Source organism: Papaver somniferum, chromosome 1 (genome assembly GCF_003573695.1).
Source record: "Papaver somniferum cultivar HN1 chromosome 1, ASM357369v1, whole genome shotgun sequence".
Taxonomy (NCBI): Eukaryota; Viridiplantae; Streptophyta; class Magnoliopsida; order Ranunculales; family Papaveraceae; genus Papaver; species Papaver somniferum.
Genome location: NC_039358.1, coordinates 169,537,716 through 169,565,040, shown reverse-complemented (window position 1 = coordinate 169,565,040; position 27,325 = coordinate 169,537,716). Strand labels below are relative to the sequence as shown.

At 33.8% G+C, this 27,325-nt stretch overlaps 1 protein-coding gene and 2 long non-coding RNA genes across 7 annotated transcripts; 1 reads left to right on the top strand and 2 right to left on the bottom strand.

Annotated features, from left to right (window-relative positions):
- Positions 1 to 4,282: 4,282 nt before the first annotated feature.
- Positions 4,283 to 6,298, bottom strand: LOC113307727. The gene is made up of 2 exons (XR_003339264.1): positions 5,449 to 6,298; positions 4,283 to 4,742 (listed from the first exon to the last, which is right to left on the bottom strand). It is a non-coding gene; the product is annotated as an uncharacterized LOC113307727 (long non-coding RNA).
- A 422-nt stretch (positions 6,299 to 6,720) lies between these two features.
- On the bottom strand, positions 6,721 to 10,051 carry LOC113307711. Of its 5 annotated transcripts, none has more exons than XR_003339256.1 (6): positions 9,115 to 9,645; positions 8,955 to 9,028; positions 7,845 to 8,751; positions 7,497 to 7,746; positions 7,233 to 7,321; positions 6,721 to 7,046 (listed from the first exon to the last, which is right to left on the bottom strand). It is a non-coding gene; the product is annotated as an uncharacterized LOC113307711 (long non-coding RNA). The 5 variants fall into 5 exon arrangements; XR_003339259.1 differs by having other exon boundaries at positions 7,845 to 8,095; positions 9,115 to 9,489; XR_003339260.1 differs by lacking the exon at positions 9,115 to 9,645 and adding an exon at positions 9,664 to 10,051 and having other exon boundaries at positions 7,845 to 9,028.
- Positions 10,052 to 13,785: 3,734 nt separating this feature from the next.
- Positions 13,786 to 16,315, top strand: LOC113353909. Its single transcript, XM_026597384.1, has 8 exons — positions 13,786 to 14,198; positions 14,292 to 14,388; positions 14,488 to 14,984; positions 15,088 to 15,195; positions 15,298 to 15,408; positions 15,543 to 15,680; positions 16,036 to 16,123; positions 16,235 to 16,315. The coding sequence occupies exons 1-8, from the start codon at positions 13,786 to 13,788 to the stop codon at positions 16,313 to 16,315; spliced, it is 1,533 nt and encodes a 510-aa protein (XP_026453169.1).
- Positions 16,316 to 27,325: the final 11,010 nt, after the last annotated feature.

The window sequence follows — 27,325 nt, the reverse complement described above, 5'->3', positions numbered from 1 at the left end:
CAACTAAACTTGACAAACATGCTTGAGATAGCAACACATGCGAGTTCGACCGAGCAATGCTCTAACAATATATAAGTTCAAGTTCGCGAACTGAGCAGACATTTTTTGAACACGCGAACTAACTTGACGAATCCTTATAAACACAATACGCAATTGTGATATGTTGAACAATAAATTGCTCTCAACCTATACGTAATAACTTCTATATTGTTTGAATTCTTCTTTGCAATGACTAAAGTCATACGACATGTCTCAGTAGATAGAATGGAAGATAATATCAGTAAATAGGACAACTGGTCTTTACATAACTTAGTCGAAGAAGTTTTCATTTACGCCATTGTTCTTTAGTCTTCAATCATCAAGGTCGATTGGTGAATTATGATACTCAACTACCGTGCTCTATTCCAAGTCCGAGACTGACTCTAGTAGACTAAAAATCAAGATGTAATTTTGATCAATTTAATTTGAAACAAGCTTAACACACCAAAACTTGTGAGTTTGACCGACCGATGCTCTAACAATTTTTCTTGAGGTGTTCTTCCATTCTCTGCGTAAAAAACATAAAAAGAGTTTGATTGAGATTTTCTTCATATTCTCGATATTTTATCTGCTTGATCCATCAATAAGTATTATTATCACCACTTTAGCCATGAATATCTCTAATTCAACCAATCATTGGTCAAAGAGCCATCATCATTAACTTATCAGATATTGGTATGAAATGTATTAATTAAATCTCTCTAAATCAAACCAAATCTATGTTATGATGATGTTATCACGATTAAACAAAACAATACTTTTTTTTTGAAATATAAAGGGTATAAAGGTAAATAAATAATGAAGGATAAAAAAAGCATTTAAGCCAATCACTAAGTCACCTTGTAGCCTATCTTGGAGATATAAATATTTCACAAACTAGAACAATGTTGTGCTAAGACGCTAACCATTTGTCCCCTTTTATATTTTCATATTACCAACACTTTTTCGTATTTTAGGTTTGAAACCCAAACAAGCAAAACCATAGATAATTTAACCATTAAAATGGGTCATATGCCCAAAAATATAAAGTACGAGAGTAATGGACTGCTAAAATATAGGTCTGGTTAAAAAGGACACATAAAGATTTAGTCAATTATGCCCTTTACTTATAAATTTATTCTTCGTCTTATCATTTTCTTTCTCCTATTTATTTTCTCTTTCACCAATTTAAAATTAATCGCGAGAAAGGTCTTAACTTCCAAAATATAAGTTGAATTATAATAAAATTTATATATTTGGATAAGGCTCGAAAAGATCTACAAAACAAGATCTATTGTTGATAGGGAAATTTTAAAAAAAAAATATTTTAAACCAGACCGAGGATACATTAGGCACCCAAGTGCACCTGGCCAAAACCTATTTCCTATAAGAATGTGCATTATGCACCCAGGTGCAACCTAGCCAAAACCTATTTCCTATAAGAATATGTATTATGCACTCAGGTGCAACCTGGCCAAAATATATTTCCTATAAGAATATGCATTTACATTATGTACACGGGTTCAACGAGGAAAAAACCTATTTCATGTCAGAACATACCTTATGCACTCGGGCGCATTTGCCTACTTCGTGGATAAATCTAGCTTTATCCTGCTAATCACCTGCAATATATTATGCAAAATCAAAATCACTAGTTGATGATCTTGAGAAATAAATCTAGGACCATTACAATCACATTCACCATTAACATCAACCAAATTATATAAGTATTACAAAATAAAAATACGACGAACAACAAAAATTCAAAAATATATACATTATGTACTCGGGTGCAACCAGACCAAAACCTATTTCTTGTCACAACATAAATTATACACTCAGGTGCATCTTGTGTACTTCGTGGATAAAAATAGGTTTATCCTAGTAATCATTTTTAGAGAATTGATTCCTCCTGCAATTTCGAGTCAAACAGAATCCAACTGAAAACCAAACTTCCTAATTTATTAAAAACTCTAAAAATACTTGTTCATCTCCTCCATCGATCACCATCCTTGAATGGCCATGAACCCTATCTTCTTCCCTGTTTTGAATTCTATGGTATCTAAAATTTTGAATTTTAATTAGGTTTTGTCCAATCACTGTAAGATTGAATAAGACGAAAAACCAGAATCACTGCAAAATCAACCAAAACTCTAATAAACAAAGTTCCACTTGTGCACCATTCATGGTTGCATCAATATTCTCTTTCTTCTCAACATCACGACATCAAAATCCTTCATGGTTTCTGTTCCTTGGCTACGAGATAACAACTAAGATTCGCAACACTCGATTCTGATTTTTCCATCATCAAAACAAACTCAAAACCCCACATAAAATCAAACTATTTTGTTGCCAACCTTCATAATCATACAAAACTTAAAAACTTTGATTCATGCGTTTAACAAAATAGAATAACAAAATAAGAGGAGGGTGTATTAGTAAACTGACAGAAAATAGTTGCCTAAAAATACCCACAAAGGACATTAGAAAAGTATATTAAAGAATCTTGATTATTTGAAAAATAGTCATATTTTGATTGTCTTCTAGGCCCAGGAATCGAAACGCAAGAGTTAATTAACTCCAATTAATCATGAAAAAAAAATGACAAATAATGCCATAATTGTTTTAAAGAAACGGTAACATGTTTTTATGGATTTTATGATTATTTGGTGCTAGACGAGAAATTAATTATTAGAGGGAAATTATGCATAACTATTTTATATGAGAAACTTTAGTTTTGTTATTTGTGGAACTTAAACAAATACTCTTCGTTTCCAGGATCCTTCAGAATACCCCTAAAGGGCACTTTTTTAAGTTTTAGGGTTTAATTTTTGGCACATCGAATAGCATATTAAGTAAAGGAAACCTCCGTAGGAGGTTGAGTTGGCGCTTTTCACACATTAAAAACATACCATTTCAGTTTTCATTATCCAAAGAAGTAGTAATTCAGTTTCATTATCCACTTAAAAATACCTCTAAAGGATGTTTTTACAAATAATGATAAATAAGGGGTATTTTGATAATTTTCATTTTTATTTCCCAACTCGTTGACTCGATAGCATCTCCCGTTGACTGGAAACCAGCATTCCCCTTAAACACTTTCTTTCCGTTGGTCGACTGTGACGAGGCCTTATGCATGGTGATTCCTTTGTAATCTTCCGGGAGCGCCTAGTTTGAATTTAATTTTCAAGTTCATTTGATTTTTTTATTTAATCATGTTTTATCAATACCAATTTCTTCTATCAAACAAAGATTAATCGACACACATTCTTATAAAAACCCATCTTATCCACTAATTTAATTGAAAATGCTTTGATCTCCCAATTTCAAAAAATTAAATTTCAATTTTGATTAAAATCATATGATTGATCGAATTAAAACCTTTTGCAGTTTCTTTCAATCTCCCCTTTTTTAATTTGAGTAAGAGAATATCAAAGATTCATCCTTCATGCCGTCAGATCTCCATATATAAACTCTTATTATGAATATCCAAAAAGGATTCGCGTCACAAACAAAATTCGGATCACAAACTACTATTCTCAGTCACTGGATCATAAGATTTTTTTATCAACCTTTAGATTTTAATAGAGTAGTATAAAGAATATTTATAGGGGTTTAAGTGTAGACACATTGAAAATCGGTATTCACGAAAATGTCATTATATAAAAACAAAGATAAATATTCAAAAAGGATAATTGGAGTTTAGTATTCAGGTTTTGACCAACACTAGACTTTGATTTAACATCCGAGTCGACTGTCTATGACCTAACTTTAATTAATTTTGTAAAATAAAAATCTGTAAAATACTGACATTACAAGTCTAGCCCTGAATTGGGTCTAAGATCCATCGGTTAAAAAAAAATCAGTTAATATCTACGGCTCGGATACAAAAGACCAATAACCCTAACACTTAACTATTTTTCCTCCGTCTTCGTCTTCTTCCATGAATATTTTCAAGAACACAAGTTACACAACCGCCGCAAACTCCATCAACTTCTTCCCTTATTCTCCGTCACAAAGCCATCAACTCCATCAACTTCTTTCCTTATCAACTTCGTCTTATTCTTCCCTTAATTTCAATAGATATCGAAACCCCAACTTCTAAATCAAATCCACATCTCAATTAACCTAATTTCTGAACCAACATCTCAAACCCGAGTTGACTGTCTATAATCAAACAACACCAGTATTTAAAAATCAGTGAAACCCTTTTGTTTAAACACACTAGCATAACACGCACGCACGATGCGCTTGCCGCTCCATCTCGAAATAAAAATATTCATTTACAAAAATAAAATAAAGAAGCAACAGAAGTGTTTTTGCCTGCGTCTATTACAGATATTGCGGCAGACATGAGAAAAATACAAAGACCAAATATCACTTTGCTCATAAGGTACCGCCATGAATGAAATTCAATATCAACATATTGTCAAGAAGAAACCCCGGTCTAGTATTGGATTGGGTTGTGTATATCGTGAAAACACCCACGTTGTTCTGCCAGCTACATCTGCCTCATCTGGGTTTACATCAACTATATATGCTGGCAGAAGCTTGAATACACGTAGTTCAATAAGCAACAATATTTGCATTATACCAACAGTGTTGATGTTGCCCCTTCCCCATCTAATCTAGGTTCCATGAATGTTAGCAGTTTCCTTGTGTGGGAAAATGACATCTTTGATGAGAAACTTGCATCTTTTTCGATGTTTCAGTTCATCCAATTCCTGCATTCATTAAAGAACATGTTTAGAATGAATTAAGCAAAACAAAGTCCACAAAAGATTTTAGCAAACCTCACCCTCCTCTTATAGTATTCTGTTTCTATAACTTCCAATACTATAAATACCAAAATATAGAGAGACAGTAAAGGAATTAAATTGAACATACATCACACAATAAGTAACCAAATTCAAACATCCACAATTTACTGCATTGTACAATTTGTCAGAAATTCATTAGGGCGAGAATTCAATGAGGTGCTGATCATTAACAAAATTCCACCGAAACATTGAAACTTAACACTAAGAGTATTTCCGAAGAAAACTATAATGGAAGGCCTAAATGTTAATCTACTACGTACTTGGGCAAGTAGAAAATGTGCCATTCCAAGAGAAATCAGGTTACACAATTGGCGCCATGCCATCTAATTGCTAAATCAAATATAATGCACTTGTCATTCTAGTGAAACCGCACCTGCGATGCACTTGCCGTGCAAATATAATACTTTAACAATTTGGAACTGCCAAAAAATAGAATTGCAAAAATGATATGTATGACAACTAATCCCATATTAAAAGGCAAACAATATGTATGACAACTAATCAATCTAGGCAGAGATCCTAATTGAACCTCAAACGTGCATCCCCGACAACAGAATTAAGAGATAATGGACAGTTAACCTCAACTTTAAAAATAGGGGTAATGGTTAACCTGAGCCTCCATCTACATTGTTGCGTTTCTAAAATTTGCAAGCTGACATTACCAAGTTCAGTAAGAATGCCTTATAAGTTGTAACTCCCACCTGATCTCCGTGAGCCTGTGTACACTCCATTACCATAAAGCACAACTGAAAATTTAACATTAGTTTTATATAAACAGATGACTTCTTAACCAAAGCAGATCTAAATGTTATTTTCTATTAGGCATTTCAACAAACATTTAGAAGTATGGAAAATATTGAACATTTAACCCCCAAGCTGAAAAAATAACGATTTGATTTTCTAAATTTCACCTGAAATTGACGGTCATACCCAGAATCAGCTCTTCAACTCATATCTAAAACTTAACTAAAATTACTAAAACCATTAAAAAACAAAAACCCATACCCAAATTTTACAGTAACAGAAATAATAATCTAAGAGATTAAAGGAATCAATAATTTTGTAAGTACGAAAACTCAAAATTACATGTAGCCTTTAACCCAATTCCTACCGCAACCCAATTCGAATTGATGTGAGTTCTCCTTAAAATCAAACATCAAAACAACATCTGAACTGAAAATAGGTTAATTAATTAGATTATTGTTGTCCCATTTGATGTTGAGATGTTGTTTCTATCGATTCACCCAGTTGAAATTGAATAACGTAGATTGAGGAAAAGTTTCCGTAGAAAATTGTTACATGATTTGGAGACGAAGAAAGATGAGAAAGAGATACAAAAAACCACCGAGAAAACGAAGAGAAAGAAAAAAAACAAAGAAGAGGGCGGTGGTGGTGATGGTGGTAGTGGTGAAAGAGGATGAAACTGAAGGAGAAGGATGGTGGTGGTGGTTTTCTCTGTCTCCTCGCTGGTTTTCACTTAGAGCTTCAGAATTGAGTTGAGATGAAACAAAAACACGGGGAAGAAGATTGAAGTCGAATATGTCCCTCACGTTTTAAGATATTTACGATCATTTTACACTGAAACAAAAACCCAGAGGGGTAATCGTGTAATATCATTGTCAATTGAAAATTTTGGTTACACACCAAAAATGTCTCTTTTCTTTATATTAGTAAGATATAAGATTCGAATCCCTATAAGAACCAGTATGACAGGCACGCGCGATGCGCCTGCCATTCCGTATTTTTTGTTGTTAATCCGTATTGGTCGACGGTCAAAGATGCCTGCCATTCCGTATTTTTTGTTGTTAATCCGTATTGGTCGACGGTCAAAGATCATCGGTCAAAGACAACACTCGGTCAATGGTGAAAGTCAACAATCAAGTGGTCAAAACTCATTTCAAGCTGATCTGCATAAGTAATTACAATTAAACTCCAATTTTTCGTCTAATAATTTTTCAATCATATATATCCTATTACATCAAGAATGTGTATTTATATAAGCTCGATGAAACTATGCAAGACAGTAAAACATACATATGAGCTGGATACATCGATCAGAAAAGAAAAACGTAAGCATCTGTATACAGCTAGTGATAGCAAATTTCTTGGCGAATCAACTGATGATGATCAGTCTGTTCTAGCGTGAATGCCTACCCAATGGTATCCTGTCTTGCTGAAATTGGGATTACGGCAGAATGCATAACCGTCCTGCAGATTATATAAGTCACAAAATTTCTCTATAAGGGCACGTTATATAAGTCACAAAAGAAATGTTGCTTAAGTTAGGGATCCACTTTGAGTATCCAAAAAGAAAAACAACCGATTTGTTACCAAGGTAGTTTATAAAAATGTACATACATGCTCGATGAAACTATGCGAGACAGTAAAACGTACATATGAGCTGGATTCATCGATCCTGATTGAAACTACGAACAGATTTAAGCATTATAAATTGGTACTCCAGATTCAAACATTCTAAGCAACTGCATCACATAGTAAACCCAATTCAAACATTTCTTCACTTCATAAGTTAGACAATCTGCAGATGCTTTCATTTTAACAAGTTATATATTTGGAAGCCGGATGGCAAATACAAGGTACCGATAATAAGGTCTTGATGAAAAAGGAAAATAAAATAGGAAAAGGAAGACAGCTGACCTTTTTCGTGCTTACATCAATGCTTGGGATTGATCTTGTTCTATAAGTCTTGGACCTTTACGGGGTCTGGAGCTAAAGGCCGGGTTGAGCTCCACTGAAGCATCAACATTTGCCGGACTTAGGCGGGATCTCTTCCTCGGGGCGCTGTAGGATCCCACTGAAGGAATTGTATTATGACTTTTCTTTTGTCTGATTACGTGCTTCGGATGTTGTCAATTGTTTGTACATGTATAACAAACTCATTATAAAACTGCATTATGTTTAGTAGAAGTTTCAGATGTCAAATGAAACTCATCATGAACATATTGAAATCTCATAATGATTTCTGCATTTGAAATATATTTGTACCTTCATTTTTATCTCCGATTCTCTCTTCATTTGTGGCTACTTCACCACCACCATCACCACAGCTCACCACCATATTGTACATGGGATGAAGAATCTTTAGCACATATGCATTTCCTTTTATTTTAGAGATCATAAATAATAGTTCCTTTAACACGTACCTAACACCATGAGACAGAACTAAGGGGTTTTCATGCAGTCCGGTAGGGTAAGCTAAGGGAAAGTTATATGGTGGCGCATTTTCATATCCAGGACTGCATATGCTCAGGTTAGAAAAAGAATTATAGTGTCAGCGAAATGCAAGTCCGTGGTGAATGACAATTATCTTTAAATGAGCACTCGATCCAAATAAGAACGAAGAACACTCTAATTACATATCTACTTGTGTTAAAAAACTTGCCATTCCTGTAAACGAATCTGATCTTATTTGAGGCATATACCTAGCTAAAATTATTGGCCAGAACAATAGATGGTTACAGACATAAGAAACAAAATTTAACACAAATATGGAATCCAAAGGTATAACCTTTGGTTAAACTGATTCACAACGTGTGCCCACAACATCGTGAGAACCGTGTAGTTACCCTTGAAAATTGAAATCTCAAATGAGTAACTTAGATTTCTTTGCAATCACAACATGTTTCTGAAAATCACAGTTTGGATCCGACTGCGATAATGTGCGAAGAAGAATTGTGATAGCTTGTTGCACAAATTACTGTATAAAATGTTTCTTATCATATTGTGCAACCAAGAAAGTTCAGACTCTGTAAATAACCATCAAGAAAGAAAACACACAATCCTCAAGGTAATTGGTTCGTATGGAAGTAAGGCAAGAGCTATGAATTTTCCATTTAAACTGCTCTCGAATTAGAGCTAGCTCCAATAGTCTTGGGCTTCTACGTTGATCCATCTACAAATAAAGTGCATTAACAAAATCGAAATTGATGCTGAAGGTTTGTTGCTTACTAAGACTGAAATTCTATTTCTATGTGAATTTAAAATCTAAATTGGGAGGATAATAACATTGAATTTATAACTGAAGTTACTTATCCATTATTACAAAATTTATAATTGAAGGTTTAATTTTGAGAAGAAAGGAGAAGAACTTTTTACCGAATTTGGTATTTAGGGTTGGAGGTTATAAATCAATTCAAAACACCAAGTCCTGTACAGCGACGTTGATCCATCTACAAAATCAAACCAAAAAGTTATAAATGAAGTTACTTAACTATCTACAAAATCAAATCAAAACGTTATAATTGATGTTACTTACCAATAAATTTGTTGCTAACCTAAAGTGAAATTATGTTTCTATGTGGATTTAAAATCGAAATTGGGCAAATAATGAAATCGAAGCTATAATCAAAGTTAGCTAATTTGGTATTTAGGGTTACAGTAAACGTAGGGATTATTAGGGTTCTAGATACAGGGTATAAGAAACGAAAGAAACGAAGACGAAGAAGAGGGTGGTGGTGGTGGTGGTGGTCAAAGAGGATGAAACTGAAGGATGTGGAGAGTGGTGGTGATTTTCGCCATCTCTTCCTCTTCGGTGGTTTTCTCCTTCAACCTTCAGATTGAGTTTGAGTGAAAACACGGGAAGAAGACTGAAGTCGAATATGTCCTTGACGTTGTAAGATATTTACGATGATTTTAGTCTAAAAAAAACCCGGAGGGTAAACTTGTAATATCATTGTTTATTGAAAATTTTGGTCACACCAAAAATGTCTCTTTTCTTTATATTAGTAAGATTGGTTCAAAAAAATAAGATTGAGATTTTTAATTCAAAAAATCAGTTTTTTTTAGCGCATGATTATATTCTCACCATCTTTACAATCATTTCCAGCAGAAGCCAATAGATATTCATCATCAACAACAAATTTCGATAATTCCAAGTCAAATCTCATCAAAAATCAAACGATTTTCATTCAAAAAATCTTCAGTATTTCATAATGGTAAAGGATGTTTTGATTAGATTTTCTTCAGGAATTCGTTCGATTTGAGGTAGGCGGTTGCAGAAATTTGAGGTTTGGTGTGATCAATTGGAGTCGGTACACAAGATTTGGATAAATATAAAGATTTTGATAATTCAGGCTTAGGTTCTGATAATTGTGTGAAAAATGATTTTAATGGTGATAGGAGTTCAACTATAGCAGCAGTCGGAAGAGGGGTTTTATTCATTTGATGTTTGAGAGAAACGGGAAGAAGTGAATATATTTTGGTTTACGAATTGGTTTATTTTTGATGCTAATGATTGAGCAGATGGGTTCGATATGGGAGAAGAATTTGAAAGAAGAAATGAGGAAGAGTTGGGTACTGATGATGTTATTGGGATCGAATTATAGTGTTTTGATCTCTGGTGTGGTTGGTTCAGCTCTGGTTGAACCAAGGTTTGAAAAACAGGTCACGGCTCAGATCACGGCTACTGAGCGTGACCGTTATAACGCGTTTTGACAGGTGTGAGTATGTTTTAGGCAAAAATCGCGTTATTTAGGGAAAAAACGCGTTTTTTATATGTTATTCTAAAATAACGGGCGTTATAATGGTTAAATAGAAAATGAAAAAGAATTATGGTTTGAAATTCCTATCTAACGGTTACAACGTGCGTGAAAACAGTTATAACGGGTCTAATAACGTTGTTATAACGTTTTCTATATATTATTTTTTTATTTTTTTATTTTTAAAATATTAGTTGTAATTTTTTAATCTTTAATTTAAAATATAAAGAATTGTAAAAAAATATTTTTATATTATTTTTAAAAAAAAAACGGTTATAACTGACGTGAAAATGGAAAAATGGTCTAAAAAGCTTACGTTAAAATGTTATTTAGATGGAAAAAACGTAAAATTCAATTTTAGAAAAACGGTTATAACGTGTGTGAAAACGGAAAAACGGTCCTAAAAAACTGCCATTATTTCCTATTTATCATCATTATATAGGCACAAGGTTCTGGGACCCTTACGTCCATGGTATATGAGTGTGACCGTTTTAACGGGTGTTTTTTGGAAAAAAAACAGGTGTTTTTCAAACCTTGGGTTGAACATTGCAGCAGGAGGAGTTGATGGAGGGTATAGATCTAATTAGGTTAATATTTAGGTTTACTGTGTAAATATTAATAGATTGAAGGGAATAGTTGTAATCTCATTTAATTTTATATAATTGTTTTTAAAAATAATTATGAGATGGAAGTCAAGATTTAATTGGTCAACACGAGTTAACATCCAGTCCAGGTACCAAGCCCTAGCGTAGACAAATGTTAGACCAAAGCCTAGTATCGGACAAAACCTGAGTACCAAAGCCTAGTTATCCCTATTTAAAAACTTCACTATATCTTTGAAAGCATGTATCGTATTTTTGTGAGTTTTATGTAGTTGGAAAGCCCTATGATTAATTTATGCAACGGGCATAAATAATAATATGAAAAAAATTATGCCTTAAAATTTTGTATGTTTTTTCCTTAAAACTTATACATGGTTTAAGAAAAATGAATTGAAAAACGCATCAAAAAAAATTATGGTTTTTCCTTAAAACCTAGACATGGAATTTTGATAAAGTACCCCCCTTTTTTTTTAAACCCAAAAAATTAATGCCCCAGTTTTTTTCAAACTTTCTAAAATGCCCTCACCGTTTACTTTCACCACTTGGTCCCGCATAATGGAGTCAATGGGCGTTTACTAAATCAAAAACTGGGTCAAATTACTAAAAACCTATCACTTATCTGAAAGGGTGAGAAAAATCTTCACTCGACCCTCTCTTTCTTCCTATCTTTTGTCTCTCTTTCTTCGTCTCAGAGAAGAAAAAAATAATAGTTTAGCGATTCAATTGAATCGATTAGTTAAATCGATAGATGCTTTTGGTTTGATTCATCAGTCTATTGAAGATTAAATTGAATGGTTTCATCGATGGCGACGACTGGAAAGGAAAATGTGATGTCCATGTAAGATATTTTGAAACCCTAAGTTTTGATTTTGTTAGATCTGTACTTGCATGATTAAATCAAATGATTTGGAAGATTTTTCGATCAATATAAAGTGAAACCCATAACTTTTTTTTTGAAACCCTCACTTTTTCGTCATTTTTTATCCGTTTCTTTTGTTTTGTCTGTGAAAAACAAAGGGAATCTTCCTTTTGTTTTTGTCTGTCACTTAAAATTGAAAACAAATGATGATGTGAAGAATCTGCAGTTGAATCTGATGAAAGTCTTTTATTTCATTTTTTTTAATTGTTTAATTTTGTTAGAATTTCTGTCTGTATTTGTATGTGTATTGGGTTTGTATTTGTATGTGTATTGAGTCTGTATTTGGTTTGTATTTGTATGAATGCCTTATAATGTTGTTTTGTATTTATGTATATTTCAGTGGCAACATTGATAAGGGAAAAAGCAAATTTAGAGACATAAGTTGTTATTGTACTGACAGTAAGATTCAGTTTGCTTTTTAAAAGTTACAAAGAGATAAGATGAATCTGAGGATGTTTCAGCAAATGGTTCACAGGAAGTTGTGTTTGGAAGATATAAATGAAGTTATTTTAATGTGGATATCAGACAATGGACATACATGGACTCTAAAGAATGATTAATGTTTTTTTTTTTGGTTTTGGGACAATGCTGTGGTAAATGGAAATGGTTTCATTCAGTTGGTAGTCAAGATTAAAAATCCAGAATGGGATGTCACACCTAAGAAATCAGTATCAAAGTCACCTCAAGTGAGAAGAATCCCAAAACTTGGAGGTGATAAGAACAAAAGTGATGGTGGTGGCACTGCTAGGAAGTTCTTTGGGCAGGACAGTTCACAACCTACTCAAGCAGGTGTTGTTGGTGATAATTTGAGAGAAGGATCAAGTAGTACACCAATTCAAGTAGATGAGGAACCACTTTTAGTTGATGATGACTTTTTTGATGATGAATATTTGTTAAAGAAAATGAAAGAAAAACAACTAGATGAGGCTGTAATTCAACTTGAGAACAAAGAACTGGATGAGTGCCGACCTGTAGAAGATCCTGAAGCTGCAGCTTCTTATAATAGTGATGAATACAATGAAGATTCAAGTGATGCTGAAAGTGAAAATGCAGTTGAAGGTGATTATAACCTAAACACTTGAGTTACTGTGTTTGTACTTTTGTGCATTTAATATTTACTGATGCATTAGTTATTGTTGTACTAACTGATTCAAGTTATTCTAATGCAGATAATGATGATGCAAGTGATGATGGTGCAGAAGTAAATGACCAAGGTAGAAGACTGACATGGCACTTTAATGTTCTTGCTTTTATGGTTGTAGCATATTATTTTTGGGCTCTCATTGTTGTTTTTGTTTTGTTATGGCTTGTTTATATTAGTGATGAAGGCGTAGAACTAACTAGAGCTTTTTGTTTGTACTTGTTTAGGTAAAGAGGGTGAAGAAGACCCACAGTATTACAAGGATTTCCAAGATGATAACCCTGAGTTTGAGGATGAACATGGTGAGCTTTTTGATGACTCAGATTTTTTTAAACCACTAGATCCTTCACAAATGATAGTAGGTACTACCTTTCCTGATAAAAATGCATTCAAAAGACATCTTAAGTTATTTTGTGTTAAAAATGAATGTGAATTTAAGGCTCGAAAGAGTGACAAGAAAAGACTTAGGGTTTGGTGTGAAAATAGGTTTGACCATAGAGGAAAGGTTGAGTGTGAGTGGTTTGTGTTTGCTTCAATACTACTAAAGAAGTCTACATTTAAGGTTAGGTCTGTGAACTTAAACCATACTTGCAAGGGAAGGATTGTATAAGACAAGATTCCCAATAGATCTGCAGACCCTCTATTAGTAGCTGAAGTTATACAAGAGCAGTTGAAGAATGGCTCAGGAAAAGTAATTCCAAGACCAAGACAAATTCAAGAGGATTTCAAGGCTTCTCATCTCATTGATATTACTTATCATACAACATAGAAGGCTAGGAATTTAGTGATGGAAGCTAAGTATGGGAGTTATGAAGAGAGTTACAAACTAGTTCCTCAGTTTTGTAAGATGGTGTGTGACTCCAACAAGGATTCAGTTGGAACTTTTTTTGTTGGAGCTATCGAAGGATGGAAGGAAGGGTGTAGATCAGTTGTTGGGATAGATGCTTGTCATCTAAATGGTAAGTGTGGTGGTGTGTTGATGGCTGCAATTGGGTTAGATGGTCAAAATGGTTTAGTCACATTAGGAATTGGCGTTTTTCCTGCTGAAACAATTGAGAATTGGACTATGTTCCTCACTGACTTGAAGCCACTACTCTTAAGCCATGAAAATCCATTGACATTCATTTCAGATAGGCAAAAAGGGCTTCTTAAAGCTGTTCATGATGTGTTCCTAGACTCATATCACAGATATTGTTGGAGGTGAGCTTCTCTTAACTTTATTTGCTTTGATCATTAAGTGTTTGTTGTGTTACTTAGAGTGTGCTATGTAACTATAAGTTTTTGTTGTTTCAGGCACTTGTATAACAATTTCAAGCAGCACTTTAAGGGACAAAAGTTGTATAGCTTACTGTGGAATGCAGCCAAATGCTACAAGAAGAAACATTTCTATGTAATACCTCAGAAATATTTCTTACTGTTGATATGTTTATGGTTTGTATATGTGTTATAACCTGCTAATTTGTTTATGGTTTCTGTTTGTTGTATGCAGAAACATATGGAAGATATGAAGAAGGAGAATCCTGCTGTTGTGATGTACCTTGAAAAGGCTGGTTTTGAGTCATGGTCTAAGGCCTTTTTTGATGACACTAGTAAGTGTGAACACCTAAATAACAACTTTAGTGAGTCATTTAATTCCATGGAAAAAAACCTTAGGGACAACCCAATATGTAGACTAGGAATTCTTTATAATCAGTTGGTTCTGAGTTTGTTTCACAAAAGAAGAAAAGAAAGTGAAAAATGGAATCCAAATGGATTGGTTCCTACTGCTATGAAACTGATTGGTAAATTGTGTAAGTTGGTTGGTGCTTTTAAAGTAGACCCATGTGTGAGTGGTAAATTGTATGAAGTTACAAATGAGGGTAGCAAGGCAGTTTTTATTGTGAACTTGGAAGAAAAGCAGTGCAGTTGTCTACAATGGCAACTCAGAGGGTTTGTTTGTCAACATGATGTTTGTTGTTTGAATCCATCCAGACCTGATTGGACAAAGTAAGTATATACTTTATCAGAATTTATTTTTTGCAACTCAGCTTTACTATGTTTGTATGTTGTCAAACTATAACTGCCTTGTCGTTGTTTTTTTTTTTTGCAGGTATTGCTCTTATTATTACTCAGTTGCTGCATACAGAGCCACATATGCTCAAGTTGTCTTTCCATTTCCTCCTCAAGAAGATTGGCCTGAGGTACTTTCAGTCATTTTGTAGCTCCATTTTGTAACTCAAATGCATGTTATTTAGACCTTGGGATCCCTTAGACCTTCTTAAATGTAATTCCATTTTGTAACTCATTGTTATTTTTGTAGTTGGAAGAACATGAAAAGGTTGAATTGGAATCTGCTATCAAGATCAGGAAATCAGGAAGGCCTTGAGTTAAGAGGAGGAGAGCATGGGATGAGCCAAAAGTACCTACAAAGGTATATTCATGTTCAAGATGTAAATCAACTGGTCATAACAAAACTACGTGTCAAGGTGGTGATGTTGGCAAGAATCCAAAAGCTAAGAGGCAGAAAACCCAAGTAGATGGTGCTACCTTCACATCTTTTGACAGACCTGCTCCTCAGAAGAAGCAATCATCTCAACCATCTGGGATTAGAAAAACAACAGTTGCATCTTCTTCTAAAGCTAAGAAAGCTCCTGCTAAAGCTTCTATAACTTCAAAGAAGAAGAACATGAGTCAGACAAATAAGTGAATGGCAGTATGTGGTTTGCAGTAGTTAGGGTTATGACTTTTTAGAACAATGTTATTTTGGACCATCTTTATTTTGGACAACAATGTTATTTTGGAACAACTTTATGTATGAAATAATACTTTTTAAATCATGTATTACATATGAAATGAAGCAGGTTTACATGTTAAGACATTTTCCTAATTTTGTAACTAAATCAATCATTTGTTGTGTTGAATCTCTAACTCTCTCCTTTGCGCAAGGAAGATAGCATCTGTAACCCATCTAAATGCATCGCATTTTTGGCAGGTAATTTAAGCTATTCCCTTGTTGTGTTGATTGTTGCATATCTTCAGGTACATTCTGGAATTGCAGGCTGAAGAGAAGCAAAGTTGATGGTGCAGTGGACAACTTTCAAAGCAGTGATCATCTACTCCACAAGCTTGACAGCTTTTATCTGAAGGTAACAACACCAACTTGGATTTACAATGGTTAGAAGCATCTTCAAACCATTCAATGCAGGTAGGTATTGTGCACTTTAAGAACATTTTCCCATAGTTTTCATTTGTTGTAGATTGAAGCAATGCTCTTACACCATTACAGGGACACATGCTTGCACCTAGAATATAGCCAAGGACACACTTTTGTGTCATGATTACCTTGTTCACACATAGCACAATGACTGATGACTTTTTTCATTCTCGCCTTATGGTTGTTGTTGTTGTTGCTGCTACTACTACCTGGAGAGTCTTTTGCACCTCCACCATTCATTATTTCTGAGTTTTCTTAGCTTATAGTGATATTTTTGAGTTGCAGAAACATATGGAAGATCATATGTATATATACAGGTTGAAGAAGATGGAATTGGGAATAAGACCGTTGGGAGAATAGATCTTATTGTGGGTCGTTGATTTTTCTTTTACATGGATGGTTAGATGGATATAACGTGTCTCTTATTGACTCGAGTTGAATTGGCGTTTCAACTCCGCGATTCAAGTAGATTCAACTCTATTTAGTTCAAAGGGATTTTTAGACTTTTATTGCGCTGCCACCTAAGCAATAACGGCTGTCGTTTACCGTTTATTGTATAAAACGGTCAAGCCAAGGGCATTTTAGAAAGTTTAAAAAAAACGGGGGCATTTTTCTAGTGTAAAGTTAAAAGTGGAGGTACTTTATCAAAAAGCCCATATTTTATTCTTTTATTTTTAAACTATTAGTTGTAATTTTTTAATTTTTAATTTAAAATATAAAGAATTGTAAGAAAATATTTTTATATTATTTTTTATTAAAAACGATTATAACTGACGTGAAAACGGGAAAATGGTCTAAAAAACTTACGTTAAAATGTTATTTAGATGGAAAAAACGTAAAATTCAATTTTAGAAAAACGGTTATAACGTGTGCGAAAACGGAAAAACGGTCCTAAAAAACTGTCGTTATTTCCTATTTATCGGCATTACATAGGCACAAGGTTCGGGATCCCTCACGACCACGGTATATGGGTATGACCGTTTTAACGGTTTTTTTTGGAAAAAACGGGTGTTTTTCAAACCTTGGGTTGAACATTGCAGCATGAGGAGTTGATGGAGGGTATATATCTAATTAGGTTAATATTAGGTTTACTATGTAAATATTATTAGATTGAAGGGAATAGTTGTAATCTCATTTAATTTTATATAATTTTTTTTTAATAATAATTATGAGATGGAAGTCAAGATTTAATTGGTCAACACGAGTTAACATCCAGTCCAGGTACCAAGTCCTAATGTTGGACAAATGTTAGACCAAAACCTAGTATCGGACAAAACATGAGTACCAAAGTCTAGTTATCCCTATTTAAAAACTTCATTACATCTTTGAAAGCATATATCGTATTTTTGTGAGTTTTATGTATTTGGAAAAACCCTATGATTAATTTATGCAACGAGCATAAATAATAATATTAAAAAAATTATGTCTTAAAGTTTTGTATGTTTTTTCCTTAAAACTCAGACATGGTTTAAGAAAAATAAATTGAAAAAGTCATCAAAAAAGTTGATTCATTCATTAGTATATAACAAATAACATAATTAATTGTCGGATGAGATGTATAATATACAGTGTCAAAGAACCGCCAAACTATTTGCACGTAGGAAACAATAGTGTTGCCGACGTGTCACGCACGTGCCCACTACTTGTATAAGGTGATAATTGTTATCATCAATTGGATTATAGAATTTTTGGTTCTTTTTATTATAAGAATTGAGGAAAAAAACAGAGAACAAAAAAAAATCGAAACAGGAAAAGATGAGAGGATTAAGGTGTAAATGAAATGGTAAAACCGAAAACCGACCCATAAAACTATTTGCATCCCACCATAATTTTTCGCGCATCTTAATTTTCCGCCGCAAGCTGAATGTATCAAAACAAATCAAAAATCAAAAAAATAAAAAAATAATAATAATTTGCCGCACGTTTTTAGTTTTAACCGATTAGGAATGGTTATAAACGTTTTCTATGATAATTTAGGTACACAAACAACCAAAATAGACAATTGCATGAGTTCAGTCCACTAATAATCAAAATACATCGTTTCTCTGTTCAGTTAAATCGGACCATCACTCAATTAAACCGGGTGAAAGTCGGGCGAAGAAGACAACAACATTAGTCAGATACAACAACGCCAATTTTTATATGTTTATTACTAACGAATATAATTGTTGTTAATTTGTGACGACCAACAGTGGTTTATAACAAGAAACAGTTGTTTCACTCGGGATTTTTTTTCATTCGGCCCCACTGTTGCACTGGTCATCTGGTCACATCAGATTTTGGCACCACATTTGTTAGGTAGCATAAAGCGATATTTTTCTTTATTAAATCTTTATGCTAATTTTAGGGTAAACAGTATAGTAACTTCTTTTTTTTGAAAATAACCAGATATATTGAAAAAGAAGCAACTAATTTGTAGATTCAGACCCATTTGGAATCAACTCGTGATGAGTTGTTTGTCTGATGACTGGATCTGTATGATTAGTTTCTTCATCAAAGGAAACATAGTTGGAGTTCATATTACAGATCTCTTGAGCTTTCACAGAGTCAAAAGTTATTGTTGGAATTAAAAACAAAGGTACTTCAGTTAAGATCGTAAGTTGTTGAGATGATTTTCTTCCTTCTTTGGCTAGCTGTTCAGCTGCTTTGCTTGCCCTTCTATCCACAAAATGAAAACCTTCAAAAGAAATCAGCTTGTCTGCCAGCTTCTTAACTTCATCCAGAATTTCTATGCGTTGCCACTTGATTGAGTTATGTGTGCCTTGTAAATACTTGATGGTGTTTTGGTTGTATCCTTCTATTGCCATATTTTTTATATTGTTGATGATGGCCCATTGTGTGGTCTGTAACAGAGCTACAACTTCCGCTTCTTCTGCAGATTCAGTCCTGCAGCTTCCCATTCCTGCTGCCCTGAAGGTACCTGTCTAGTTGCGCAAGATAAAATCACAACCATCATTAGTATTAGCTGATTTCCATGAAGCATCACAATTCAGTTTATAAGAGTTTCTTGCTGGGAATATCCAATATGGTTGAAATTGAGGTTTATTATTGTGTTGCACTAAAGTAGAAGAAAGCAAAGAAGGATGCCAGTATTCATAATGTCTCATGATGTCCAGAGCTAGTTTTTCTGGGGTTCTGCATTCATAATTACTGATAACATATGTTCTTTGTTAGACATGTACAATGAATGGATTAAAGGAGACTTGAACTCCATATCCATGGCTTTGGCAACCACTAAATGCTGGTTCATATGGAAACAATATAGTAACTGGCAGACCAAAAACAGGTCTTCTATGGGATCATAAATCTGCATTTATCAGTCACAATTTTTGTCCCCATGTTTTTTATTTACTCTTTTTTAAAAAAAAGTTCTACAAATTCCAGTCATTTTTTCTTCAAATATATTTTTTTTTACAATTTCCCTTAATTTATCAATAGCTTAACTTCAATCTCACAACAATTTATACCAATTTCATCGAATTTGCATAAACTCTTAATCAAATCTACCTAATTACTATTAATTTGTACTTTATTTTTTGAGGATGACGAATTTAATGGAGCCTCACCAATTATATCTACTAATTAATCTAGTCTAATTTTGGGATCTCAATTTCAACAAAAAAAATTATTTCCACCTAATCTTTTACTCGACTCTTCAAGTTTCATTATAAATATTATTTTGTTCTTGTTCTGTTGCAGAAAAAAAAACCCAATCATTTGCATCATACCTAATCAAGACAAATTAGATTTAATTTAAGAAAAAACTTCGAAGAGAAAAGGTTAACATTTAAAAGTAAACTTTAATATTAACAAACAACAGTTTTTTAAAATTTGGTTAATTGATTTTTAGTACTTACATTTTGTCCAGAGTTGGTGTGTGGACTAACTTTTGTTATTAACATAAGTTAAAATTTAACCAAGTCAACATGGATCAACGTCAATTCCAAGTACCAACTCTTAATTAAGTTTGAAAAAAATTAGACCAAACACTAATTTCAAACAAAATGAAAGTACCAGGAATCAATTACAATCTTTGTGAAAAAGTTTGTTTGTTTTTATTTTTGCAAATTGGTAATATATTAAAAATAACTAACTTAAAGAGTTAGTAGCCTGATTACAAACGAAGTAGAGCCATCTAATATGGTAGGATCAAGAACCTGCCTAGCGTTAGATTTATCTACTGCAAGAGCACTGTTAATGCAAGAAAGAGGGGAAGAATCCCAATTTAAATTCCAACTGAAGTGTTAGCTTCCTTTGCTAAAAGTCTGCTACACTATTTGCCGATCTAGGTAAGAAAAAGAAACCTTAAATATTTGGACAGTCAACAGTTTCTTGTCTAGCTTCGTCCATGATAACTTGATTTTTCCAAGAGATGGATGATTGTTTTCCATTGAGATATTCAAAAATATTTGTGTTGTCTCTTTCAATACTAAAATTGGTGAGATGAAGCTCTTTTGCCCATTTCGTTATCTGAAACATCCCTATTCCCTCTTCTTCTTCTTCTTCTTCTTCTTCTTCTTCTTCTTCTTCCGGAGTTGCTTCACTAATTGGTCCTGCTCTTCATTGTTCAAAGTCACTTGCATCATCTCTAAGGATTAAACCAAAACCTAAGAACATGTTTAGTTCAAGGAATTGGATTCTTGGTAATCCAATTCCGGGGGAATGTCACCAATTCCTTGAACCAAACAGCCCAAATCAACTCCATGTAATTGAGAATTTTGATTCCTAGGAATCCAATTCCCCCCAAAATAATAGATTTCCATTGCATTGGTCTAGTAGTGCAATGAAATTGGATTCCAAGGTAAAAACAATAGTAATTGGATTACCTCAACCAAACACAAATTTATTGGATTTGAATTCAATTCCTAGAATTGGATTTCCCCATAATTGAATTCATAGAAATCCAATTCTTCGAACCAAACGAGGTGTAAGGGTTTACTAGGAGAAATCCAAGCTGCATCCACATTTATTTTATGAGGTTGTTTTTCAGGAAATTTCCATACTTCTTTATTTTTCTGAGTAAGACTTTCCTTATTCAGATTTTGAACTATATTCTTAGAACCATCCTGCCAAAACTAAATATGCCTCTGAATGTCTAAAGCTAATGGCTCAACTAGTCTGTGTTTTTCCAGGAAGGCTCTATTACATCTTTCTTTCCATGAGAACCAGATTTTAGTCAAAATGGTTTCTATGCTAATGAAACTGCTTGGTTCTTCTAACCAGGATTTATATGAAAGTGATATCATAATTAAAGGAGAACTACACTGGACTAGGTGCTAAAGCCCATATTGATTTGGAAAAATTACAACGAAAGAAACGGTGTTCTAGAGTCTCATCATCATCACAGCCAAAGATACATTTTGAGGAGAAATCCTTAAGAATCTTAACCAGTTTGATGTTAGTAGAAACTGCATTTTGTAGGCATTTCCATGTATGAATTTTTATTATCTAGGAGACATCTAAATTCCATAAGTGTTTCCAAAATTTATCAGACATATTAAGATTATTGGAATTGATTCTGTTTTCAGTCAATTTATCATAGTGAACACCCCTGAGTTAGTCAGAATCCATCTCAATCTATCAGAATTAGTTGAATTTACCTTACTCGGAGAGATCCTAACTTTACATATTTTTTCGGCAATATTCGAGTCAAACATAGAAGTGATCAAAAGAATGGTCCACTTTTTAGTAATTTGATCTGCGTGACCAATCACAAAGTGTTAAATGGTTGTTGTTATTTTCTTGTATTGTAACAAAGTTCTGCCTAGGTTTCGTATCCACTTATCCTCCCAAATACTTATACTTTTATTATCTCATACCTCCCAGATACTATTTTGTTCCACCAGAGCTATTCCTTTGCTAATACCTTTCCACATCCAAGAGCTGATTTGAGATGTTTTAGCCCAAAAAGAAGATTTTTTCCTAAAATATTTAGGTTTTAGTTGAGAAGCCCAGAGTGAGTTTGGTTCAGTTAGAAGACGCCAAGCTAGTTTAGCTGTCAGTGCTAGGTTACTGTTCGTGCACTTCTAAATCCCAATCCCACCTTTATGCATTGGTTTGCAAAGACAAATATAGGATTTAGGGTAGTATCCACTAGAATTGGTTTCTTTTCCCCACCAGAAGTCCTTTTGTATCACATAAATTTTATTAGCGATCTTTTTGGTAACACGAAACAACCTATTTGGAAATTCTCAATGCTTGTTAGGACTGATTTGTTTAGGACCATTTTAATAGTTTGTGGTACCTTACCTTTCCACCCTTGAGATCTATGTTTAATTTTATCCACTATTATTTCGAAAGTATTAATCTTGGTTTTTGTCTATAAAGAGTGGGGGTACCTTTAAGTCAATATTTTTTTTTTTTTTTTGGGAAGCTTGGACATCATTCTTTGGTGTTTTGCATGAACTTTCTTACCGAAAAAATTACCTGATTTATCGAAGTTGATAAGCTTCCCTGAAGCTTTACTAAAAATTTCAATAGTATTTAAAATGTTCTTACATTCATTTAAATTTGCTTTTATGAAAAGCAGGCAGTCATCTGCGAAAACGATGTCGGAAATGGGACTATTTTTAGGTGTTAATTTGACTGCATCTATTAGTTTTTTCAGATTCATAAGTAAAGAGAAGTCTGGAGAAAATCTCCATACAAATGATCTTCTTGTCTCAGGCCCTTTGTGGGTTTAAAATAATCCCCCGAAGATCCATTGCAATGGACGAGGTTGAGTTACATTGGTTAATGAGATTACAGAAATATGAATTAAAACCAAAGGCCTTCAGGGATGCTAGAAGAAAATCCCAATTGACCTTGTCAAAAGCTTTGGACATGTCGATTTTAATGCTAAACCTCATATTCTTGCTTTTTTGTTTTTGAAAGAATGGATAATCTCATGTGCTATCACAATGTTATTAGATATTTGTCTTTTGGAGAGGAAGACAACTTGGAATAGTGAGGTTATATTATCTAGGAGGAAAATCCCAATTGACCTTGTCAAAAGATTTGGACATGTCGATTTTTAATGCTAAACCTCATATTCTTGGTTTTTTGTTTTTGAAAGAATGGATAATCTCATGTGCTATCACAATGTTATTAGATATTTGTCTTTTGGAGAGGAAGACAACTTGGAATGGGGAGGTTATATTATCTAGGAGGATTTTATTCTATTAACTAGAATTTTTGCAATTAATTTATAAGTGGTGTTACCAAGCCCAATAGGTCTGAATTGAATAGGATTTTTAAGATGTCTAGTTTTTGGTATAAGAAATAGGAAAGTTTTGTTTATATATGGATGCATAGCTCCAAATTCAAAGAATTGTTGAATGATGAGGGTAACTTGGTCCCCCATAGTGTCCGAATTCTGTTTGAAAAACTTGTTCGAAATCCGTCTGGTCCTGGAGATTTATTTGGTTTTTTTAACATTCAAGATTTAATCTTTGGAGGGAGGAAGAATTGAAAAGGCGGGGGTACAACAACCTCAACCAATATTTCGATTATCAATCTGTATGGACTAACTCTAATATACTTTTAAGAGAATCAACTAGACAGTCAGACTCAATCTTAATAAAAAGTATATCAAGGAGTTAATATCTCTATCTCTCGATTTGATCTTTACTCAAGCAAATGGAAATATGCGAATCTTTATCAAATACTAGAGAGATAAACTTGGATGGTACCAAAGACCAATATCCAAGTGTCAATCAATGTAAATCAACAACCAAAGGTTGGATATTCTAATTGATTGATCTCAACGCACAACCTTGTGATATTTCAATTATATAACAAAATATAATGCGGAATAGAAATAACACAGACACCAGAAGTTTTGTTAACGAGGAAACCGCAAATCCAGAAAAACCCCTGGACCTAGTCCAGATTGAACACCACACTGTATTAAGCCGCTACAGACACTAGCCTACTACAAACTAACTTCAGTCTGGACTGTAGTTGAACCCCAATCAATCTCACACTGATTCAAGGTACAGTTGTGCTCCTTACGTCTCTAATACCAGCAGGATACTACGCACTTGATTCCCTTAGCTAATCTCACCCACAACTAAGAGTTGCTACGACCCAAAGTCGAAGACTTGATAGCCAAATCTGTCTCACACAGAAAAGTCTATAGGATTGAATAAATCTGTCTCCCACAAAAATACCCAAGATTTTTTGTTCCGTCTTTTGATAAATCAAGGTGAACAGGAACTAATTGATAACCATGACTTATATTCCCTAAGAATAACCTATTATTATCAATCACCTCACAATAATCTAAATCGTATGGTAGCGAAACTAGATAATGTGGAATCACAAACGATGAGACGAAGATATTTGTGATTTCTTTTTATCTTGCCCTATAGGAGATATAATCTCAAGTCAATTATTCAATTGAACTCCTACGATAGAAAATGGCAAGATCAGATCGATCAACTACAAGAAATTAGTTTCGTCTGGCTTCACAATCCCAATGAAGTCTTTCGGTCGTTAACCGACAGGGTCTCGAGAAGAAACCTACGGTTAAAGGAGAATCGAATCTAGCAAAACCGATCACACAGGAGGTGTGGGGATTAGTTTTTCCAGTTGCTAGATATCTCCTTTATATAGTTTTCAAATCAGGGTTTGCACTCCAAGTTACCTTGGTAAAAAAGCATTCAATATTCACCGTTAGATGAAAAACCTGATTTCTCCAAGCTAATATCTTTCAACCGTTGGATCGAAACTTAGCTTGTCACACACAAATGAAATGTATTCATTTAGGTTTGACTAACCGTACCTAAACGTGTACACTTAGTTGGTTCATAAATAGCTAACCAATGGTTAGCCATATGAGCACTTTCATATTAACCATATTCATATTTCTCATAACTAGTTCAAATGACTCATAAGAACTAGTTCAAGAGTTGTTCAATTGCTCAGGTCTTTATTCATAGACACAATTAAAACAAAATCGGTTTCATTTGAATCAATTCATGAACAATATAACCACGGTTTGCGAAGATTGCATTCCTTATAAATTATTGTTTAAGTTCATGAACAACCGATTTGAGAATTAACCAGCTCGGGTATGCGTACGGGTATGCGTACCTTAGCTACCGGATTTGAGTTTACAAACTCAACAAAAAATTTCGGTTCGAGAACTTTCGTGGGTACGCGTACGGGTATGCGTACCTAAGGTGACTGGTTTACTAGTTTGCAAACTTACAAACTCAACAAAATTTTTGGTATGAAAACTTCTGCAGGTACGCGTACTCAACCTGTCTCCTTCACCAATACCGTATGCACACATATGCATGCACTTGGTCTCCGACACATGGATTTATACACTAATGTGCGAACACACTATATATGCTTATATCCATAGTTGGTAATCTCAACTCTACATTTCAATCATTGAAACATTCTTCTATAATGTTATAACAATCGTTATTCACGACTATCATCATCAAAGCTATTTTCAAGATTGAAACATCTTCATGACTTGCGTCACGGGTAAAGATGAAAATGGTTAAAGCAAAAGCTCACTAACACATATTTCGAGAAAAAGATATGCGAGTAAACTCGGCTCGAAATAGAAAATGTGTATGTATGAAAACTATCATACTTATACGACTTTGTCTCAAGAGTAGGAGATAGAATATACTTTTGAGTGACAGAAAAGTTCAAGTCTCTACATACCTTTTTGTCGGATGAAGTTCCACTTATTCCTCGAGTAGTTTTTCGTCTTCGTAAGATGATCGCCATGGAGTCTGGAGCTCAACTGCACTTAACTATCCTAGACCGAGACTTAGTCATAAGTAAACTAGAAATCAAGACATATAGTTTTGATCACTAATATTGACAAACATGCTTGATATAGCAACGCATGCGAGTTCGACCGAGCAATGCTCTAACAAGAATCGATTTAGCATTTTCAGTATCAGTCTCACTAGAGTGAATGGAATTGAAGAGTTGATCATGATGAGAGCTATCAATTGTGCCAGCAGAAAATAAGTTTTGAAAATAATCATTTAGGATGACATGAATTTATTTATTGTTAAAAGTTACATCATCATTACTATCTTTTGGGCATTCTATAGCATTTCACTTCATTCTCTTTAGAGTTACAGTATGAAAGTATTTTCTGTTTTTTTCGCCTAGAGCTACGATATTGTCCCTAGGTTGTTGTTTAACTATTACTTCTTATGTGTCATAAACTTTTTCAAGTTGAGTTAGTTTATCCTGTAGTCGTTCCTCTTTTTTGTAAAGATGTTGAGATGCATTAATATTTTCAATCTTTCTAAGTAACTTTTTTATCTGTTTTGATGGAAGACCAATTTTTTTTCCAGTCTTGTAAATTTATCCCTAGTGTTTGAAAATTTAAAACTAAAGAATCTACAGGGTTATCCCTTATAATGTGGTTCCAAGATTCTCTGATTACTTGGACACAAGAAAGTTCCTTCTGCCAAGTATCATAAAATTTGAAAGTCCAATTTGTATTTTGGAAACTATTATCTAAAGACAAAGAAATAGGGTAATGATCAGAGCCCACAACCACTAAATGAGTGAGGTTGGATTTAGGATATTGCAGATTCCAATCTGCATTAGAAAAAGCTTTATCTAGTCTTTCTTAAATATTTCCTGCTCATTGTCTGTTCATCAAATAAGCTCTCTGGAAAATATTGTTATAATATTCACCAGTATTTTCTTTTATTAAAGGATAAGCCTCCCTGTTTTCTGGATTGGTCAAAAATGATATTTATGTCTCATATTAGAACCTAAGGAGATTTAGTCATATAAACATGTTCTGATATTTTTTTCTAAGAAGTCCCAAGCAATGTTCCTGTTGGAAGGGTATGAACTTCCATAGAAACATGTTAGGATCCATTGTTTGGCTTCGAAATTTGTTTGGACAATGATATTTTATCATGTTAATGTTTCATTGTATTATTTCAAAATGAAAACCGTCGCGACCCAAGCTATAGCTAGTCTTCTTGCTAGACCTATCGGGTCTACAATATGAACGTTGAGGCAAGAAGCTAAAATAGATTTTACTAAGAGCCTTTGGGACTTAGTTTTAGAGAGAAATAGAATTTCATATTTCTCAATCTCTATAATCTATTTTAGATGATTTTGTGTGAAAGGGCTACCACACCCTGGCACATTC